Here is a 23,312-nt window from a genome sequence, read left to right as displayed (position 1 = left end):
TTTAATATGTGCTATAGGTTTATGATATAAACGGATTAAGATTGGCCTATTTTCATTTATTTATTTTGAAACTACCCAAGAATACTCAGATGTTAGATGTATTTCTGCTTTCTATCGATCTGATGAGTTGAGACCTTTTCAACTGATTTGTATAGTTTGTTCTTAGGTTGCACTGTTACACCACTGTCCCATGTTAAGTGGAGGGTTGGCGCCTTCAAACTAGTTTAACCCCGCTACATTCTGTATGTGCCTGTCAGGAGCCTGTAATTCAAGGTTGTCGTTTGTTGCTGTATATCAAATTTGTTTTTCGTTCATTATTTTGTACATTAATCTGGCCGTTAGTTTTCTCGTTTGAATTGTTTTACATTTTCTTTTTGGGGCCTTTTATAGCTGACTATTCGGTATTGGTTTTGCTCATTGTTGAAGGCCGTACGGTGACCTATAGTTGTTAACTTTTATGTCATTTGGTCTCTGGTGGAGAGTTGTCTCATTGGCAATTATATCACATCTTCTTATTTTATATCTTAGACTATACTATTAAAAGTCTTTTATGTTATCATTTTGTTATTTTCGTATACATGAAGTAACTGAATTTTCTCCAGATTTATTTGTTCGTTTCATACCTTAACATACTACATAAAATGTTTAAATCTTGATTTATTTATAGATAACCTTACAAATACATCAGTACGATACTTTTATTGCGGTCTATTTATCTTATAATATACTGATTTGAAATAAGTAGTCAGCCGTACATGTAATATCTTATTTGACTGTATTTGGAGAGATCAAGGCAAACAGTCATAAAACTTTACTCAGTACTCGGAGTACTACATTTGTTCACGAAACACCCAATCCAGCATTTGATTGCTTTAAGTCTGAGTACTAGTACGATAATCGTACTCCAAATTTTATGACTGCAAGACCGGTACCAGAGCTTATTTAAATACAGATCTGTACTCGTATATGTGTATAAACTATACATAGTATCATCAAGGATTATTACTATATAAATCCTTGGTAGCATCATATGGATGTTCTCATTTTATATACGATATTTTTAATACTTCAGCTATAATTTGTATAGGGCATATGACTTAAAAAATGAAAACAGACCGTTTCTAATTTATTTGTATTGGATTTTAATTCGTGTTTCCTCTTATAGTTGATGTGTTTCGCTCAGTTTTGGTTTGTGACCTGGATTTGTTTCAGTTAAATCGATTTATGACCATTGAACAGCGGTATACTACTATTGCCTTTATAGAAAGCTTATTAAGGTCTTTCCTTTTTCCAAAGGGAAATACCTTACTGTATAACTTCTGAATATTATCATTCTTTTTCCGCCAAAGTTTCCCTTCGTAAGGGAGCTACCATTTGATTTTTATGGGGGGGGGGGGGGGGCTAGGATGAAAAATTTTGTCCTGCCTATTTTTTTCCCTCTATTCGGTCCTGCCTTTTTATTTTTCACCCTATTCGGTCCTGCCTTTTTTTTTTAGTTTATCCTGACTTTTGTTTTACATAAATTGTCGTCCTCCTTTTTTTTTTTTTGGCAAATAATCACATCCTGCCTTTTTTTTTACTCAAAACTCCTGTCCTGCCTATTTTTTTTCAAATTTCATCCTAGCCCCCCCCCCCCCCCCCCCCCCCCCCCCCCCCCCCCATAAAATTCAAATGGTAGCTCCCTAACCGTAAGACATGTCAATTTCAGGTTCTCATATTTGTATTGGTGTCACAAATACCTATCCTGAACTCACCCTGTGAGTCGTAAAATTTTGTCGTCCCGGTGTTATCTGCCCCAAACCTGAAAAACTTGTTATGGGATGATTACCGTTACCATAATAGGTACAACAAAACCGAAGGGTGGAATTTGTTCAGGACCGTACTCTGGTTCTTCGTTAGATTTGGACTGAAAAGATTCAAAGACTCATTGACAATTAACTGATGTCGGTTTGCCACTAAAACTCAGAAAACATAAGTCGTAAACATCTAGGATCTTCACCATTGATAATCAACTCATGTGGCCTTGAAAATGCCTCAAGCTTAAGTTTTTAAGTTGATCTTGACCTTTGACCTTATACCTTGTTTTGGTATAATCTCAGGAACCGTTATAGTTACAAATGTCTTGAATAGTGGAAAATGTTTGGGTTATTAAGGCACAACTTTGTGATATTTGATCGAAGAGATTTGAACTTTCCTTAAGCGTTATAACCACAATTGACGGTGTGCAAAAGACATTTTAGGTATAACTTTTCAACAAAAAGTCCAAGACCCATGGGGTCTTTTGCAATGACATCGGGAACCACTGACCTTGACAAAGATTATATGGTCAAAGGTCAACATCATGTCGTAGATTGAGAATTTTGTTTTCGACCGTATTTCAAGGGTTTTATGTGTGTTTTAGAGCTTTGCAAGGCATTCTACTTCTATTTAAACATATATTTTACATTATGGAAAGGAAAAACCTCTCAATTGCGAACAATTGACATTGTAATTGTATATGTGATGCAACATTTATAAGTATGATGATCAAAAAGTTATTATATCAAGCTGATACAAGAATTAATTTCTGTGGGCTTGTCAATCTAATAAGATAAAATCTGTGATTCCGCTATGCTTATCGACCAATTAGCGATCTTCTATTGCATGTTTAAACATGTCCTTTTGATTCAAGTATTTTACCCATTCTGTTGCGAAGGGAACAGATATATGTTCTCTTTAAAGACGACTGATGGACAAAATTTATATATGTCTCTCACAAGAAATTATTATTTGTTTAATATTTACCATATATGTGTACGCATTTTTTAAAAATTCTTTTAAACATTAATGTCACCCTTTCATTGCAAATAAGACAGCAGCCATGTTCGGTAAGAATTGGGACGTCTAATCCAATGGTTTGGGTTAGGAAAGTGCCATGATCTCTGAACGTAATTACATATCTGTACGCTACCTTTTTAACCAGTGGCAGTCAAATTTTCCCACCATTTACACAGTCGACCCATTTTTTACTGTACTGTTGGATTTGTTCTCGTCTTGAATATACATAAAATATTTGCCACTGGATACTAAGCAAACAAAAGTCAATCTGTCATTTGGATTTGTAGCAAAAATTAAATTGATATCATATTTTAGAGGGGAAAGTGTTCATTTTGAACCGTCTTCTGTTGGTATCAAAATAGACACATACATTATAGAGAAAGTATTTTCTCTAGAGTTTCATTTCTTTTACATGACTGACAAAAAATGTAAGCTACTGAATAAAGGGAACCTAAGGGTGAAGTTAAAGTCGTCAGTTTTTTTTTTTTTATTGTTATCATAATAATCATTGCCTTGGTTGATTTGCACGGATTACCTATGTCACAGATGGCCATCAATATTTCCTGCTTTAATCTTTTAAGTGTTAGCGCTTTCTTTTCATCTTGCAGCATTTTTTTCACCTTTATGTATTTGAATATTTGAATAGTATTATACCATAGTTTATACAATTTATGGCGGTGTTCGTTTTTGACGTAGAAATGCTCAATATTTCGTAATATGAATAATTGATTTTTTTTTCAAAATTATGCTGTTGGTTTTTCTCATTTTTCTTATTTTACAATTTGTCATGTTGTGTTTTTTACACCCCCGCTTTGAAAAATATAAGTCAGCTATACCGTGTGATGGGGGTATACTGTTTTACCTCTGTCGGTCCGTCCATCCGTGCCATGAATATTTTTCGTCGCATCTTTCTCAGGAACTACATCATAAGGATTTCTGAGATTTGGTTTCAGGGTTTATATAAGTCAGCTATACCGTGTGATGCGTTTTCAGATTCACCACTCAACAACATCCTATTAACCGAACACTTACATATTTTTACACTATTAAAATTATCCATATTTGGGCGGGGGTATCATCAGTCAGCAGTAGCTCGCAGTTTGACTTGTTTTTATAGTTAAACGCTTGCTGCAATGCCTACTTCCACGTAACTTTGGTCAATGGTGGATGGTTGTCTTATTGGATATCAAACCAATTACTAGTATATGAAATAGACCATTTTATTACAAAGGCCTTAAAGAAAAATACTTCCGAACGAAAGTGAACATAAACCTTAATAAAAGAGGTGAGGTAATCGTTTTCAGGAAAATTTACATTTAGAGGCTGGTATAATGATGCATTCATCATTATTGTTTAATGTGGAGAAAAAAGTTGTTTAATATCAGAAAGCAGTACTGGTATTCAAATCTGTAAATGTATTGGTCACTCCTTATTTAGAAGAGAACAGTACTTAACGTTCCAATAAAACTACACACCAAACCAAAGCCAAATTTGATGGAAAAAAAAACACTAATTTAATCTGGTGCTAAAATGTCTAATAAGATTGCAAATCGTTGAAACAATTTTAAGATAAATATTGTAATTTCTTTTTAACGAGTAGTTTTTTTTAACTTTTTGTTGATTTTTAGAGTCATTTTATGTAATTTAAGAATGTTTTTTTTTATTTGTGTATGATCTTTCACACTTATGTTATATAGGCAAACATGTAGAATTAAAAAAACAAATTGTTTATTGCATATTTATATGTAATCTACTTTAAAACGAGCATCAATAACACAACAACCCAACAATAACTATAAAGTTAACAAAATAGACATCCTGCCTTCAACACTATTTTAGCTCTGAATCGCCCAAAGTCTAGACAAATGTAACGAATGAATTATATAGAGATGATAAAATATAAAAATAAGAAGATGTGGTATAGTTTCCAATGAGACAACTCTCCACCAGAGACGAAATGACATAGAAATTAACAACTATAGGTCACCGTACGGCCTTCAACAATGAGCAAAAACCCATACCGCATAATCAACTATAAAAGGCCCCGAAATGACAAATGTAAGACAATTCAAACGTGAAAACTAACGGCCTGATTTATGTAAAAAATAATGAACGAAATACAAATTTGATAAACAGAAACAAACGACAACCACTGAAATACAGGCTCCTGACTTGGGACAGGCACATACAGAATGTAGCGGGGTTAAACATGTTAGCATGCACACAACCCTCCCCTAACCTGGGACAGTGGCGTAACAGAACAACATATGAACAAACTATAAAAATTAGTTGAAAAGAGCTTAACTCATCAGATCGATACAAAGCAGAAAAACAACTAACAAAAACACAGACCGGATATATATGGCAGGGTATATATACATCCCCACAACAAAAAAGACACTACTAGAGAGTACTAGCAGTTACTGACAGCCAGTTCAGAGTCAATAACAACTAATGAAAAAAATCATGTATCTAAAAGACTAAAGTATCAATCAGTACACATCCAACATCCAATGGATTTAGTGTATAGACGTCATAAACAGTAAGAGAAAAGCATGACCTTGTGCAATGCCAAAATACAGGTATCGACATATTTTAGAACCGTGAATATGATTATGTATGTGTATATAACAATAATATTAGTTTGGTTTTAATTCACTGATAACAAAATCAATATTTATACCAAGAAAACAATATTTAAAGATCTAATTACAGTGTTGAATTGGTAACCTTTTAGAATAAGTTTATTTAAAGGATCGATTAATTTACTCGGACCTATCTAATTTTTCCGGGCTCAGTAAACAGCATCTCCGTAAAAATTAGGATGTGCTTTCCCGTTTGAAATAATTTTTCTACTGATAGAACTTTATTAACTCGAGATAAGCTCATGAATATGTGTATTCTCTAACCAGTTGGTTTTTTTTTTTTGTTTTTTGTAGAATTCCTCTTAATCCATATTATCGAAGAATTAATAACAGTAAATATTAAGCTTTTTTTTTGTCATAAACTATACTGAAACTGTTGCTATATTATTTCTAGAATGCAGGTGCTGTTTCCTGTTTCAGTTGCAATTACTTAAAAAACATAGTATAGTGTCTCTCTCTCTCTCTCTCTCTCTCTCTCTCTCTCTCTCTCTTTCTCTCTCTCTCTCTCTCTCTCTCTTGTCATCATTGTTGTTAGGTTGCTGTCTCATTCACGCATACTCTATATTTCCTTTTATACATTTAATTCAGGTCACATTGACTTTTCTGAAATAGTTTGAAAGTGAGCAGATCATTTTACTCCTAGCAACAACCATAATAGCCCAATTTCTCGTATCAAACATAAGCTAAAACAACTCGCCAAGGAATATGTTTTGTCCCGGCTGATAAGGCTGCAAACAATATTATTATTGTTTGACGTAAATTTTACATTGAGGTTCTACAAAAGGAAATCACCTATTCACCAACATTCCAACTGAATCCATTTTCGGAAAATGACATCTGTAACAAACAAACTTTTAGCTACCTCTTTACAAGCAGAACCAAATACAATGAAAGTTCCAACTATGTACTGGCTTCCGAAGCTGCACAAAACTCCTTACAAATATAGATTTATTTCGTCTTCAAGCCATTGTTCCACTACTAAACTATATATTCTACTTACTAGTACACTTGGTACAATCAAAAACCTGGTAATAAATTGTTCAAATAAGGCCTTTGAAAATAGTGGAAATAATTACTTTTGGAGTGTCAAAAATTCGTTGGAAGTACTTGATAAATTGCATGCTTATATTGGTGATTTTGAATTTGTTCAAAGTTTTGATTTTTCTACCCTATATACCACTTTGCCTCATAATCTTATTAAGAAAAAATTCACACACCTGATTAAATGGGCATTTAAAAAGTCGGAATGTGAATATATATGTTCAAACTCTTTTAGGTCATTTTTTAGTAACAACAAACAAAAGAACTATGTCAATTGGACCTGCTTTGATACTATAACTGCCCTTGAATTTTTACTAGATAACATTCTTGTTCGCTATGGAGATTCCGTAAATCGTCAGGTTATCGGAATTCCCATGGGGACTAACTGTGCACCACTTATTGCGGACCTGTTTCTGTATTGTTATGAGTTACAATTTATAACTAAAATCAGCAAAGACCCATCAAAACAACATCTGATTCAAAAAATTAATAATACTTTTAGATATTTAGATGATATATTGGCTCTCAATAATGACGACTTCCGTATGTACACTAAAGAGATTTATCCTGCCGAATTGACTTTAAATAAAGCTAATACTAACAATGAACACTGCCCTTTCCTGGATCTTGATATCTATATCTTTAACGGGAAGCTTAATACCAAAATTTATGATAAAAGAGCTTTTAGATGGTGACGTTCCCTTGTCACCATCTTATGGTGTTCATATATATCAACTTGTTCGATTCGCTCGTGTATGTAACAACGTATTTGATTTCAACGAAAGAAATCTCTGTATTACTGAAAAATTATTACACCAGGGTTTTCGATATCACAAACTAGTCAAAACATTTACTAAATTTTATCATCGGTACAAGGACATCATTCGTAAATATAAATATAAATCAACATGCAGACATCTTATACGTTCAGGTATTTCACATCCAATATTTTATGGTAATATTCTTTACAAAGCACAAAAATGTCGGCATTCACCTCAAAAGCTAACCAAACCTTTAAACAGACTTACTCGGAAAGGATATAGTTACAATACTGTTGTCAAGTCATTAAGGATTGCATATTTTGGTATTAATATTGATTCACTCATAGGGTCTTTGCAACGGAAATAAACACATTTATTTTAAAACCAGTTGTTGGAATGATACGGGTTATGTTCTTCTCATATATTTTATGATGGTATGATACTAAACCCCTAACGGGAGGGATTGTACTTGATTTTCATATGATGATGACATAATCTTTCAATCAGTTTAATTGAGGTCTGGAGCTGGCATGTCAGTAACTGCTAGTAGTCCTTTGTTCATTTATGTATCATTGTCATTTTGCTTGGTTTCTTTTGTTACCCGGACTTCTTTTGAACTGAGTTTTACTGTGCGTATTACTATGTGTTTCTTTATTATACATTGGCTAGAGGTATAGGGGGAGGGTTGAGATATCACAAAACATGTTTAACCCCGACGCATTTTTGCGCCTGTCCCAAGTCAGGAGCCTCTGGCCTTTGTTAGTCTTGTATGTTTTTTAATTTTAGTCCATTTATATGTTTTGGAGTTTAGTGTGACGTCCATTTTCACTGAACTAGTACACAATTTTATTTAGGGGCCAGCTGAGGACCACCTCCGGGTGCGGGATTTTCTCGTTGTGTTGAAGACCCATTGGTGGCCTTCGGCTGTTGTCTGCTCTTTGGTCGGGTTGTTGTCTCTTTGACATATTCCCCTTTTCCATTCTCAATTTTATGAGACTATTTTCTCTGGTATGAAACACCACATTTTCATCTTACATTTTACAAGTTATATTATTTGTTTGGACACCATTATTGACAAAAAGGGAACAGATGGAAAATCATTTATATTGAAATTTCAAGTTCAACGATAACAACAGATGAGCACATTAAATGAAAGATACTGAGATTGTTTTACTTCTTGCTTATTATCATGATTGATACCGTTTTTCAAAAATGTAATCCTGCAACAAAGCCTAAATACTAGCTGTCAATAGACGTGAAACACTGTTATTTAGCCTTGATACTGTTTGCCCAAAGCTTTTGAATGGCACCCTTGTCTTCTTTACGTCTGTTGAAAATACCTTTATAACATTTTTTATTTGCAACTTCCGGTTCAGGGTCTATACTGTCTTCACGGTCGAGTGCTTCAAGCGGATCAAATTCATAAGCGTATTTATTGTATGGATTTTCGGATACAGGATTCTTTCCATGGTAACCTCCTCCGAGTAGCTGTTTTGGCTTCCCATTGTTCTCAGGTATGCTTAAATGTCCATCAATAGAGTTTCTGTCGTCCTCTTCATTGTCATTTGTATGTTTCTTTTTATAATTTGACAAATATGAACTTATTTTATCATCTTCTTCCTCTTCGGTTTTTGGTTTGAATGATTTCACATTCTTAGCAATGAAATTGGTCTTGGGTTTCGTAACATCCTCATCATATACCATTTCTTCTATAGGTGCCTTGTCACGGAGTTTTGCACCTGGTACAACCTTATCTTTTTGTGTAAATTCTGTTGGTTTTCTGTTATTTTTAGTAACTTCGACCTGGTTATTTGCCTTTTTCGGTACTGATTTAGCTGTATTATTGTTTTTGTCTTGGCTTTTATTTTTCTGTTTGGAATCTGTACTGTGAATAACTTCATTTGCCTTCGTGTAAACATTTGGATTTGACCTTTTACCATTTATTTTGTTGTCTGATTCTGATGGTCGTTGTTGCGGTAGCTGCTGTTGATTCTTTGCAGTATTTCTTTTCTGGGCCTTGGCTTTTGATGGAGATTGTGGCGGAATAGGGGATTCCATAAATAATGATTCAAGTGTAACAAGTGTCGGTTTTTCTTTTTTGCTTTTTGAAGGAGCTGGAGATTCCGCTTGTGGAACAATTTTTGCTGGTTTTTCTATTTCAGTTTTAGCCCGATTGTGTTCAGGGACCATTTTATTTACGCCCAGAGTTCCGGCGTTTGATTCTATTTCTTTTATCATATTTTCAGCCTGAAATTCGAATTAGATATCACATTTTTATATATTAGCGTTACGTGACTTAAATATGAGCATAAATTTAAACAAAAAGGCTCTTTAAGAATATAAAATATGTTATACCCTTAGCACAACAATACAACAAGCACTGTTATGAAAGTTGAGACGGGATAGGGAAATATTTATTATCAAATTATATTATACAAAAAGAGAAGACGATGCCAAGGGTCAATAAAAAAAAAACACAAGGCAAGAAAAAAAACATTACCATTTGATATGCAAAATGCTAAAATTTGAATATCGTATTTAGATACTCACATATATAATAAACTGCTAGTCATTATCGACTTGTTTTAATTATTGCTTGTATCGATGTCATATCATACTTTACCATTAGGACTCAAACCTTTTCAAACGATATGAAAAATAAACACCTACCCAAATAAACACAGAAGCCGCTTCATGACTTTCGGAATGTATCTGTTCGGCTGTATATGGTTCCATTATTTTCTTGGCCTCCACCGCAAGTGTCAAGTTGACATCTTTCGGGTCAAACTTTGACATTTGTGTCAAGAAAGACTTCTCACCGTGTAGTCCCAATATCTTTTGACAATTTTTCCACGTCTGAAAAAAAGAAAAAATCAACAATTTATGATAAAAATTTAACTCTAGCTTTTTGTCGAGCATGCGACTTTTGTCGCAAAAGCGAGACATAGCAATCCTACATTCCGTCGTCGGCGTCGTCGTCGTCGTCGGCGTCCACAAATATTCACTCTGTGGTTAAAGTTTTTTGAAATTTTAATAACTTTCTTAAACTATCCTGGATTTCTACCAAACTTGGACAGAAGCTTGTTTATGATCATAAGAAAGTATCCAGAAGTAAATTTTGTAAAAAAAAATCTTGTTTTTCCGTATTTTACTTATAAATGGACTTAGTTTTTCTGCCAGTTAACATTACATTCACTCTGTGGTTAAAGTTTTTAAAATTTTAATAACTTTCTTAAACTATCCTGGATTTGTACCAAACTTGGACAGAAGCTTGTTTATGATCAAAAGCTAGTATCTAGAAGAAAATTTTGTAACAATATATTTCCTGTTTTTCCGTATATACTTATAAATGGACTTAGTTTTTCTGCCATTTAACATTACATTCACTCTGTGGTTAAAGTTTTTAAAATTTTAATAACTTTCTTAAACTATTTTGATTTGTACCAAACTTGGACAGAAGCTTTTTTATGATCAAAAGCTAGTATCTAGAAGGAAATTTTGTAAAAATATATTTCCTAGTTTTCCGTATATTACTTAGTTTTTTCTGCCAGTTAACATTACATTCACTCTGTGGTTAAGGTTTTTAAAATTTTAATAACTTTCTTTAACTATACTGGATTTGTACCAAACTTGGATAGAAGCTTGTCTATGATCAAAAGCTAGTATCTTGAAGGAAATTTTGTAAAAATATATGTCTTGTTTTTCCGTATATTACTTATAAATGGACGTCGTACGTCGATTACATGTACTGTATTTATTGATTGTCAGAGAGGCAGTTACTCGTTACAGAAAAGGAGATATAAAAAGCAGGAGAAGATCGAACTATTTGTCTAAAATGATTGCAATCAATAGTGATTAAAACTGACACTAATTTAGGCGATCTGTTGTACTGACTTCGGAAACAGCTGGACAGAGACGGGCATTTTAAAGAGGGTCTAGCGGATTAAAACGACATATTTTAAAAGAGCCTACCTTCACTTCAGAAGGATCGTATCCCATCAACATCAACGCAGCCATGATAGTCTGGTGGACGCCGATAGGTGGCGTGTTATACTGTCTTATTTCACCAACTACCCTATTGTCTGTATTTCTGGCCATGTCTTGCATAGTTCGCATTGCAGCTAATCTATCTCTCAGTCGTTTTGCATGTATCAACTGTTGGTCGAATGATCTATCTTCATTAATAGCCGATGCCAATGATATGGCTCGGTCAAGATTAGTCAACTCTCTTGCTTTAAAAGCTCTAAGTAAATCTGTAGAATGTATAAGATTTGTAATATTAAATTAAACAAACTTAACTCACTGATTTCGTATTACATGTAACATTGAGAACATACTTTGATAGATTAGAAGCCTTATAGAAAGGATATTGCAAAAAATATCAGGAAAACATTTATGTCTTTAGTTTATTTTCCTATTTTGTTTACCTAAATAGAGATCAAACTGGTTGTGTCTATTTTTTAGGCCAGAAGTCTTTTATAAAGGACATTGTACAGGATAAACAAATAGGATACAAATTATCATGCATCAAAACTGATCAAGTACATTAATTCTGAGGAGATATTTTCACAGTAAAAAACGTTGAATATTGTTATAAGCTGTTATCTTCTTACAGTGTTGCTTAACTGTATTTGTTGTTGTTGTTAATCTTCTGTATCAACTACACGTTTTAAATCCAGCGGACTTCTATCATTCACTTTTTTTACCCAATGATTACAAAATGTCGTTCCATTTATTAACTCGTACAAAAATACTTATAAGATTGTTCTCCTCTGACATGTTATATTTGCTTAAAATGGTACTCATTGTAATTCGTTTTTATCTCTTAATTTTGAAAAAAAGAAACGCACTTACCTTAAATATAGCAATTGTTAATTATTAATCAAGAATAGGGAAAACAGAAAATAAAATGGATTTCTCTCTGAAAAATTTTAAATGCTCACTTTACAACTTTAATGTATATCGATTTTATCTAATTGCTACGTTTTACTTTTGGATTAAAATATGAAATAATATTACATTGAAGGACACAAAATTTAAATGCCATAAGCAATCTGTAAATGTATGTTTACATTGTATATAAATTGGTCTTATTTATTAATTTTTACATTGTAAATATCATATAAAAACATTATAACATGCGAACTATATTTCTATGTGTAGTAAAAAGACAAGAATTAATTTTCGTACATGCAATAGATTACATAAAAAAATATCACGAAGTATACACGTATATACACAGTGAAAAATCTAGTGACAAAAATGGCTTCCCCTTCAAACACTTAGCTCGAAAACTTAGTTGTGGAAAATATGGACATTTCTGAAATTGTACTATACTAAGGACTGTGTGGAACAGTCTGAAAATTAATTAATGGAAAGAGATTTAGTGCTTGTGTGTATATGATTTTTTTTGTTCATTACTTTATATCAATATGGAGCAAAGATGAATATTTCTTACAAGTGTCAGTATAACGAGCTTCTTTTGCAATTACATGTATCTCAAAAAATAATGAGAACAAGACAATATGCATTTTCTACATAAGGAAATGTCTGTACCAAGTCAGGAATATGACAGTTGTTTTCAATTCGTTTGATGTGTTTGAGCTTTAGATTTTGCCGTTTGATAATGGACTTTTTTTTTTATTTTCTTTGCAGTTCGGTATTTTAGTTATTTTACTTTTTGCAGGTATATTTCAAATAACATACATGTAGTTTATATAACAGATAATTTTTTTAGATGTACGATTGTAGTTTCGAAATAATTTTTATATAATTTTGATAACCGACGTAAACAAACTATTGATTTTATTTTCTTCATCATAAGCAGAGTTAATATTCTGTTGTTCCTGCTTCATCAGTTTACACACAGTACATACCATACTTGGCTTCCAGCTTTCTAATCTTTTTCTTGCTATTTCTCAACAGATCATCATCCTTTTCAGGTTTGTTGTATTGGTACTCAGATAAAGCCTGTCGTATTAATTGTGGATTGTTTGATTTTAGAGCTTCTGTTAACATTTGGGCTGCTTCTATTCTCTTATCAACTGTAAACATAAATGACATTATTTGTTTCTAATATAGATGTGGTCCATCATTTTTGGCAAAACAAAATCTGATATAGCTATCATTTTCTACACGAAAGTTATTCAATAATGATAATTATTGAAACGCAGCATCTCAAAAGTAAACAAAAAAATATTCGCTGCATTTTCAAAAAAATCTTAGCAAAAACAAAAACCTTCGACGACCTCTTTAAATTCTAAACATGTCACTTTTCGGAATTTATGTCAAGTAAATAGTTCATAATTTTTTATGTAAACAATTTCATAAAAATTCTTGCCCGTAAACATAATATATAGAACCATTCTATAAAAAAAAAATATGCGCCAGATACTGATGTCTTAACATTTACAAGCCACTTATAATTCCCCAGCACCTCAACCTACTCGGTGTTAACTTTAAATTATATGTGTTTAGATCCAACACATTTGACATTTTCCTTGTTTGAACTGTTACAAGAAGAAATAAGCTAGGAATATAATGACGGACAAACGGTGCACACAGTAGCAGGAAAGGGCTTCCAATTGATTTCACTCCGTTTGGAGTTCATTTGATACTGGTTGTGTTAACTCAAATGGTTGTTTGTCCTCTATATGGACTAACATTGAATGACTTCCTTGATTAAATACAGAATCCTGGAATTTATTTGTTTTACGTATAACAATTTTGATAACGTGCAGAAAATACTAAGTTGAACTATATGATTATACTTTATTATTTTGTCATAAATTAAGCCATTAGGTTTTTCGTTCGAATTGTTTCACATTTTGTCATGCCGGAAATTTTTATAGTGGGAATACACGGTATGAGTTTTATTCATTGTTATAAGGGCCTTGCGGTGACCTATAGTTGTTTGAATGAATCTGTAGGATAGTTGTCTCATTGGCAATCATATCGTATCTCCTTATTTTATGTAGAGGTTAATATGTAGATGCATATATGTATATTACATGTATATATCTGTTAGAACATATTATTTTACAATTTTATTTTTGATGTGTTATATAAACTTACCATCTACAAAGTTTTTCAGACGACTATCATTTATATGACGTTCCAGATCCGATACGTCCGTTCCGGCATTTTCTCTTTCTTCCTTTATGATTTGTAATACTTCCTTAGCGTCTTGTTCTAACTCTTCCTCTTTGTCATTCCGTGTTATAATATATCTGTTGACCAAACGTAAAAACTTATTCTCCTGTTGGAAAATATTGAAGATATAATCACCAAGGTCTTCCAAGGTCACCTTATAAATATCAATGCCTTTTTCTGTATATCTTTGTATAGATTGAGAATTCTGAGGTTCAGACCTGTCAGCTTTCTGTAGAAATGCTGTAAGTACGTCCACACCTCTTGGTACAGGGATAGAAATTTCAGTATCAGTCGTAACTATTGATTCTGCTTTAACTTCTTTTGTATGCTTCCAGAAATTTTTGCTGTTTTCCAATGTTTTATTGTTTAATGTTCCAACTTCTATGTGTCGACCTAAAGAATTGACAAGGAAGGCGTACGCATTGTTTAATTTCTCTGGTTCATCCTTCTTAATTGCATAGACATTAAATGCGTATTCTCCTCGTACTGGAACATCAATGGCAAAAGCTTGTTTGTGATTTTTTCTGTATTGATGCACTCTCATTCGTGGAACGGCTGAAGGATCATTTGAATGAAGCTCGCCTACTAAATCAACATCTGACTTTGTCATAAAATCTATATTTGTGTGTCCATCTCTTGCTATGATGTAGCCATTTTCATGCATATTTGCTGCAATTCCTAAACGTTCAATGGTAGGATGGGGACCAAGGTTATCTTGGGCGATATTAGGCAGGCATTGCACCTCTCCTTTTTTCATGGAGCAATGTATTAGATAGTTAAGTACATTCTCTTGTTCCATTGTATTTCTGTTTCTAGTAAAGAATTTTAGTCCGTAAATTCCTTGGCGTGGCAATCTTGTTCGGACAATATACTTTCCTTGATTCCAATAGAGCATAGCGTATTTTGACATGTTAGCACTGTCCACAAATGGATTAAGTAATTTCATTTCTAATCTAAGTTCCTGTTTTCCTTCGATTTCAATATCCAGTATTCCTGTTGCTGTGTATATACTTGATTCCTCGTGTGTTATCGGAACTAATCCTAAACGTCTAGATACTTTGTTCGGTCCCCAGCCTATTTTAGGGTAGTCAGGTAATGGCAGACACTCCTTCGATAACTGTGAGGATAAAACTACAAATGAACATATTAAATCAAATTTGTCTAACCCTTCAGTTCCAGGGTCGCATGCAAATATATTGACACGAAACTTGCCCAGAACCGGAATATTAAACATAAAGTGAATGCTTTCGTCATGTCGTTCAAACATGATAAAATGATGAAGAATTTTATCAAGTTTCCTGGCTGTGTCACCCTCGGGAATCGTTCTAATAAAGTTGTGCTTAAAATGATAGTTTTGTCCTCTCACTTGTGGAAAATGGAGTTTAAATTCAGCTTGTCCTTCAACTACTTTTACCAATATATTATTTTGTGGATATGTTACTCCCATTTCTCTGGATCTTTCTCGGACGTATAATCTTTTAAAAAATTCACCATTCGAAATTTTGTCCTTAAGTAATTGCCATTTTTCTTCATCTGGATAATGTGTCCATATTAGGTCTTCTGCATTTGCAAAGAAATATTCTTCGTCAGCATCATCGTCATGAACCAGTCTTTGCATAGACCTTGTACTAAGTGATTCGTCATCGTCACCGGAGTTAAGTTTTACACACCATTTAGCCCAGAAAATATCAACAAGACGCCATTCGTTTTGCACAAACACAGCATTCCATTGCGCTTTCAATTCTGGAGTTTCTGGTTCTCCCAGATCGTAATCTTCATTCTTTGTTATTCCATCGATAACTTCACATGGAACTTCTGCCATTCTTTAAGCAAAGCATATTTTTAGTATTGTAAAGTTGAATTTTTCTGACAATTTAAGATTTTCTGACTTATAAAATTACAACCTTAAAATTTTATTTGGACATCTGAAACATATACAAGCATTTAGATATAATACGATATTAAATATTTCTCCCCGTTGATCTGTTCTAATTTTTTCAACTGATCAATACACTCATTTTCGTCTAAAGTGTTCCATAGCTATGTGTGAAATGGCCGAGTTTTTAATAATTTTTTTATTCTGGTACTATAATATCGACAATTGTGCCGAAACATCGGAATGTATTATATCATGGTGATAATTGTGGATTATCTACTCAAAGTGATTTATACTTTTGGATAGGTATGGCACAATTGAGAGAAATTTCCCATGCGTTTTTTTTTGTCTTCGTTTTATTGGCTGGTAAGATTCGTCTTCAGTGAAGAATAAGTGAAATTTATTTTTGTTAGCAGAAAATGAATAGAATGCTGTGCATGTACTGATTTTGTGTCATGGATTGAAACCCTATATTCTTTGTTTTTCTATTAGAATGGCATCATAATGAATTAATGTCAATTATCTCGACTTTTGATATCAAAATAAGGAGATGTGGTATGATTACCAATGAGACAACTATCCACCAAATCTCAAATGAAGTAAGCAATTCTTGTTCTTGGTTGGTTAAAATTTTACAGAACCCATTGTTTTTTTATTTTTGGTAATGAATAACACTTTTAACGATATATTTGTGTTATCACTTATAATTTTTAGAGTGTGTGTATGTTGAATTGTACTTACGTGCATAAGATATAGAAAAGATTAGCAAGGTTTCCCATATCACATTGGATTTTACTGAAGTATTCTAACGGTGTATCTGGCACTGGTGTGGTAACTATTTCCATATTCTGTACATCATAGGATGTTATCCACCTATAGATCGCCCTTACCCGAACCAAGTCGTCAAACACGTCATCACCTGTTAAATACTGGACAAGTTCCCAGAACGAACCTTCTAACAATGATTTGGGAGCCTGGTTACACATAAAAAGAAGAAAAAAAAAGAATCCTGGTCGTTTATACCAAAACTAATTACAAATTTCTGGCTAAGTGTCACCAAAACACTGGATTATCATTTGCATGAAAATAAAAAGAATACTCTTTCAATAGAATTTACAGTGAAACCATTACGAAATTCATTAAAATAAGATTATTTAATGTATTTAACCGTATGTCAAACACTAAATTGTTCTGATTTCGTTTTTAATTGTGACTAATTTTACAGAGAATCAAAGATGTGCCATCAACATCAAATTCCCCAAAGGACAAACACAAGTAGATACAACGGAGAGACAATCACTGAGTTTTCTGACTTAGGACAATCACATAGAAATATGACGGGTGATATTTAGAGTTTTTGGTTCTGATTGTGGTTTTGTGCTTGATTCAGTTTTTTAACATTTGTTTTAAATTCACAAATTTTTGATAGAATTTTGAGATTTATAATCGTCTCATTATTTTAAAGTTACGGATCGAGTTTGCGTTTCGTTTCGGATGACCGACTAGCCTTGAAATTATGACCATTGCAGTTATTGGTGTGAACGTGTGTGGTTTTTATTTTACAAATTTGGGTTTGGGAATGACACGAGCGATTTGGAGTTTTTGAAGTTCCTTTATATACGGAGAATTGGATCATACGACTGAACATATTTTTAATAGTTTTCTTGAAGAACAAATGCCTTCTATCAAAAAGTTCGTTGTGCTTTCAAATTCTTACTTTTTATTTTGAATGTTTGAAGATTTTATTTCATGCTTTGAACTAGTTTATGTAGTTCATACTAAGTACTACAACGTCTTACTCTTACAATATGCATGAACATACCGTTAACGCGTGTTGATCAACAACATCAAAGTTGATGCCATTGAGAAACACCTGCTTTGTCTGCTTCTGTGGAACTGGTTCTGGAATTTCCCCTTTCTTCAGAGATTTCTTCCATGCTCCTGGTCTTTCATCTATCTGATGAAATAAAATGTTATAGTATTTACATGTATGTATAAACTTATGTACGATTTAGATGGTATTATTTTGAATTCGAATGGTCTATTTGCAAATTCCGTTATGCACCCTGTAATTAGAGATCTACTTGTACAAGTCGGTTCCCTTGGAAGGGACATAAATGTGCATTTGCAATGGAAAGCCAGCGAAGAGAGCAAATGTATCTGTGCGAAATGTATGTTATCTTTAAGGTTTTGTTTTCAAATCAGTAATTACATCTAATCTTTAGTGAAGGTAAAACTTTTGACATGTGATATCATCAATAGTTATTTTTTCATATTAAAAAGTGTTGTAACAGAATCAAATCAGTAATTGGCAAATAGACAATTAATATATTATGTTTTCCAAATGTTGCATGAGCTGTCTCACCTACTTTCAAAAACAAACCGGCCATTCAGACTATAGATATTTGAATTGGTTGATATTATATATTCTTAACCTAAAAATTATATTGATTATATGCTATTCAGCTTTGGACCAAACAAGGAAATTAAAACCGTTTTCATTTATTTAACCAGACCAGAATGATGTGCTCAATGAAATTGCTATACGTCCATTTTTTAGTATTAAGACTTTAAAGTGAGATGGAAAGAAGGTACACTAAACAAGGGGAAATCAGTGACAATGTTTTGGACGATATAAATCTGTCATTAACGAGACTGGATATTTTTATGACGTATTTACCAAACTGAGAACTTCAAAATATAAAATATACTAACTATACTGAGAAAACAAACAGTCGACATCTTCAAAAGATAGCGATACGGTTTTTAAGAGATAATTCGTCTTTTTATCCATTTATATAAAAAAAAAAATGAAAACAACACGTTATAAATTTCATGCGTCCGAAACGCTTTTCGGGATTTACCTTCAACAGGAACGCTCAAAGCCGAATATTTGAAAGCCAAGGATGTATAAAAACCGAAACAATTGAAGAGCTATATGACTAAAAAGAAACTAAAATTTAGCCAAATCCATCTAAGGTCAACTTTGAATGAGGGAGTTCCCATTGTATCTATGATGAGTTTATTCTAACGACTTATGTAAATTGTATCATATCAAGATGTATTCCATAGGCCTAAAGTAAAGTGAGATAAAGTGTTGTTTCAACTCCTAAATCCAATCCATGCATAATACCAGCATCTAGGTTCACCGACAGATGCAATGTAAGAATTGAATACAGGCAAGTATTCCGTGTTCTAACTGTTAATAAATTTTTGACGGAAAAGAATCACAAAACATGTTTGTTTGGAGCATTTCCTCCAACCTATGAAAGTGGAGTATTCGAGTTCCCCATTTTCGCCCCATTGTTCGACCGCTTTTGATTGACATTGAAACACTCATTCATGATTCCTTCAAAACAATAAAACGATAATATTGAAATGTAGTAAAATGTACGTTTCATATGTATGTACCTTTGCTGCATAGCTTGATACAGTTTTATCATCACCATCATCTGTGTTGGCCTTCTCTGGTGATCTTTTATTTTCATTTGTGTTGGTCTTCTCTGGTGATATTTTATCATCATTTGTATCGGCATGCGCTGGGAGTTTAGGTTTGCTATCGGCTTTGTGTTTATTTGCATCATTTGATAATTTGCCTTTGACAGCTTTATTCCTATGAATACTTTCGTTGATTTGCCTAGCATCTGTCTCTCTTGGGGCAGTTCCGCTAGTACTTTCTTCTGGCTGAACAACATTATTAATCGCGTTCTGTGTTACACCTGGTGAACCTTTAGACTCATTAGCGCCCATGGTTCTAACGACTTCTAAAAATTGCAAAATATAATATTTCATAGAACCTGACGTCTGATGCAGACAAAAGGGTAACTATATATTTAAAATTTCAGCTATACATATTATAATACCTCTTTACAATTACACATTTGGTTTGAAAAAAAAATATTTGGTACATTTTGTATTTGTATGAACGAAATCAGAGTCTTTCCGCTGATTTCTGTTTGAACCATTGTTCCTGAAATATGATAATAAACACACAATACGGGCTTCATTATCAGGGGTGTGCTGCTAACTGAAATCGACACAACATAGGTAACTGTTTACGTTCACCATCACGAATTGGTTTACCAATATAATGTATCTGTGTATCAATTCACTAGCGACATGTTTTCGCGGTCTTAGATCTATAGATACCAGTCAAGTCGTCTGATCTGATATTTTACCAATTGTGACATTTTGACGAGTATGATTTCGCATAAGGGGTGATTAGTACATAACAGGAGACGCTTACTCTGTCGACGTACCCGGTCTCGCTACTTCACTCAGTTTCAGTGGGTTACCTTGATTTGTCTATTTCGCCTTAATTACTCAAGACATCATTTTAGTGTATGATAAAAAATGAATTATTATTATTTAACTTACCCCTTATTACTGATTTTTATAAATCATAAGGATTTCAAACTGGTTTCCATTTTGTTATTTCAATCTGTACATTTATAAATGTGTTAAAAGATTAAACTCTGTGATCAGGGTTAAGTGTTGAAAAAAACTATTGAATATTAATTCGTAGCTAATATTAAGCCGTTCATACTGTATTTAATGAGATTAGTGGAATAATCAATGTTTATAACTATTATTACATTCCTAATTTTTGCATACTACTATTCATTATATGTAAAAAGTATGTTCGATCAGATATATGTTTGAAAATCTAAATTTAATAAAAACCAATCCATCAAAGCTATTTTATTTTAAGATATATAATATACTGGTACTATCAGAATAACTTGTTTTTAACCAGGTTTAATCCACCGTTTTCTACATAAGGAAATGCCTGTAGCAAGTCAGGAATATGACAGTTGTTTTCTATTCGTTTGATGTGTTTGATCTTTTTATTTTACCATTTGATAAAGGACATTCCGTTTTGAAATTTCATTGGAGTTCGGTATTTTATTGTTATTTTACTTTTTGATAAGATTCATTTTGCATCGTACCGATTAAGGATATCTGTCATCCGTAATATTTATTGGTACTTGTATTTACTGTTTCCTTTTTTTTAATACTGGTGTTGTTTTTTACACTTTTTAGACGTGATATCAACATTATGCTAATTTTGTTTCAGATTTGAAGAAATTATTAGTCCATATTAAATATTTATATTGGAAAATGAAAATTTTTATTCTGGTAAGGACATGAATGAAAATAGGCTAGATGGTAAAGTAAAATATCGCCAAATTATCGACGAATACAAAGTTATCAACATTGTGCGGCAATTGTCCATGACTAATCAAATTATCATAGTTACCAAAAAGCAAACACTTCTACGCTTTTAGAATTTTAAATTATGGCAATAAAAGTACATCTTATAACATTTAACGCCAATTTTAAGTTTAATTGAGGTCTGGAGCTGGCATGTCAGTAACTGCGAGTATTGTCCTTTGTTAATTTATGTTGATTATTATCATTTTGTTAAGTTTCTTCTGTTACCTATTCTAACATCGGAATCGGACTTCTTTTGGACTGAATTTTACTATGCGTATTGCTGTGTTTGTTTATTTCACATTGGCTAGAGGTATAGATGGAGGGTTGATATCTCATAAAACATGTTTAACCCCGTCGTATTTTTGCGCCTGTCTCAAGTCAGAAACCTCTGACTGTTGTTAGTCTTGAATGTTTTTTTTTTAGATTTTTGTTCATTTATATGTTTTGGAGATTAGTGTGACGTCCATTTTTGCTGAACTAGTATACATTATTGTTTAAGGGCCAGCTGAAGCCCGCCTCCGGATGCGGGATTTTCTCGCTGTGTTGAAGACCCATTGGTGGCATTGGGCTGTTTTCTGCTCTTTGGTCGGGTTGTTGTTTCTTTGATGCATTCCCCGTTTCCATTCTTAATTTAATATACAAATATTATATAATCAAATTAAACTAACCAATTTTACTGCACCAAATTCACATTTCGACAATAAATGTCTCCTTAGTGATGCATGAGACCAACATATTTGAAAAACTTAAAGGCCTATAGAAAATTTGGAGCTAGAACAAATTAAACACACCTATTTTACTGCACCAAATTTACATTTCGACAATAAATGTCTCCTTAGTGATGCTTGAGGCCAACATATTTGAAAAACCAAAAGGCCTATAGAAAATTCGGAGGTAGAGGAAATCAAACTAACCAATTTTACCGCACCAAATTCACATTCGTCAATAAATGTCTCCTAAACGATGCATGAGGCCAACATATTTGAAAACCCAGAAGGCCTATAGAAAAGTCGGAGCTTATGTACCAGTACTTGAAATTTACTAAAATTATTGCGAAAACCAATCAAGGAATCAGAGCTATGGATGAGAAAGATACATTTCTTAATTTCAAAGGATTTTCTATGTTTTACAACAACAAATTTCACTAAACAATATCCGTATGTTCATGCCAGTACCGAAGTATTGAGATACTGGGCTGGTGATACCCTCAGGAACAAACAGTCCAAAAGCAGAGGTATCGAAGTAGTGGTAAAGTAATCAATATACGGTACAAATGTTACTGCGCCAAATACTCAAGGCAAAAACATTTAAGAACCAAAACCTATATATATATATAATCTGCTACTGTTTCTATTTCGTATGCCCTCAAATTGTCATATGCAAAAGTCAAGATGTTACGTATTAATTTCTCAGCAGTATCACATTCTCTTCCCCATAGTATGATGTTTACATATCTCAATTCCTACATTATGCTCGTGCATTTTCACATTATACGAACTTCATTAAGGGGCATGTTCCTAACACAAAATACTACTCCAACAGAGTTATGAGAAACAAAACTGCATAAGTTTTAAGGTCACCAACACGAATTGGTTGACCGAAACGATGTGTCTTTTTCTCAACTCACTAGTTACATGTTTCGCGTGGTCTTAGATTTTTAGATACCCGAATATTCTTATAATCTGTTAATTTACCGATCGTGTCCTATTCATTCATAATAATGAAATGCTGACCGATTTGCATGCAAAGCAGGAGACGCTTACCTTATAGACGCACCCGGTCTCTGATACGATTCCCTCAGCT

General features: G+C 33.1%; 1 protein-coding gene across 1 annotated transcript; it reads right to left on the bottom strand.

Annotated features, from left to right (window-relative positions):
• Positions 1 to 8,350: 8,350 nt before the first annotated feature.
• Positions 8,351 to 16,253, bottom strand: LOC127731086 (uncharacterized). The gene is made up of 5 exons (XM_052239949.1): positions 14,339 to 16,253; positions 13,141 to 13,308; positions 11,237 to 11,517; positions 9,935 to 10,120; positions 8,351 to 9,511 (listed from the first exon to the last, which is right to left on the bottom strand). Exons 1-5 carry the CDS (start codon positions 16,236 to 16,238, stop codon positions 8,531 to 8,533), a joined length of 3,516 nt encoding a protein of 1,171 aa, XP_052095909.1. The 5' UTR covers positions 16,239 to 16,253; the 3' UTR covers positions 8,351 to 8,530.
• Between the last annotated feature and the right edge of the window lie 7,059 nt (positions 16,254 to 23,312).

This window comes from Mytilus californianus, unplaced genomic scaffold (assembly GCF_021869535.1).
Source record: "Mytilus californianus isolate M0D057914Y unplaced genomic scaffold, xbMytCali1.0.p SCAF_1, whole genome shotgun sequence".
NCBI lineage: Eukaryota > Metazoa > Mollusca > Bivalvia > Mytilida > Mytilidae > Mytilus > Mytilus californianus.
Note: the sequence above shows the minus strand (reverse complement) of the source record. Positions and strands in the feature narration are given on the sequence as shown.

Excerpts from the sequence above, each read along its gene's own strand:
- LOC127731086 (XM_052239949.1), bottom strand. The coding sequence starts at position 16,238 with ATGGCAGAAGTTCCATGTGAAGTTATCGATGGAATAACAAAGAATGAA. Across the intron at positions 13,309-14,338 it reads TCTGAAAAACTTTGTAGATG|TTGATAAGAGAATAGAAGCA; the intron begins GTAAGTTTATAT and ends TTATGTTTACAG. Across the intron at positions 11,518-13,140 it reads AAAGCTGGAAGCCAAGTATG|ATTTACTTAGAGCTTTTAAA; the intron begins GTATGTACTGTG and ends TACATTCTACAG.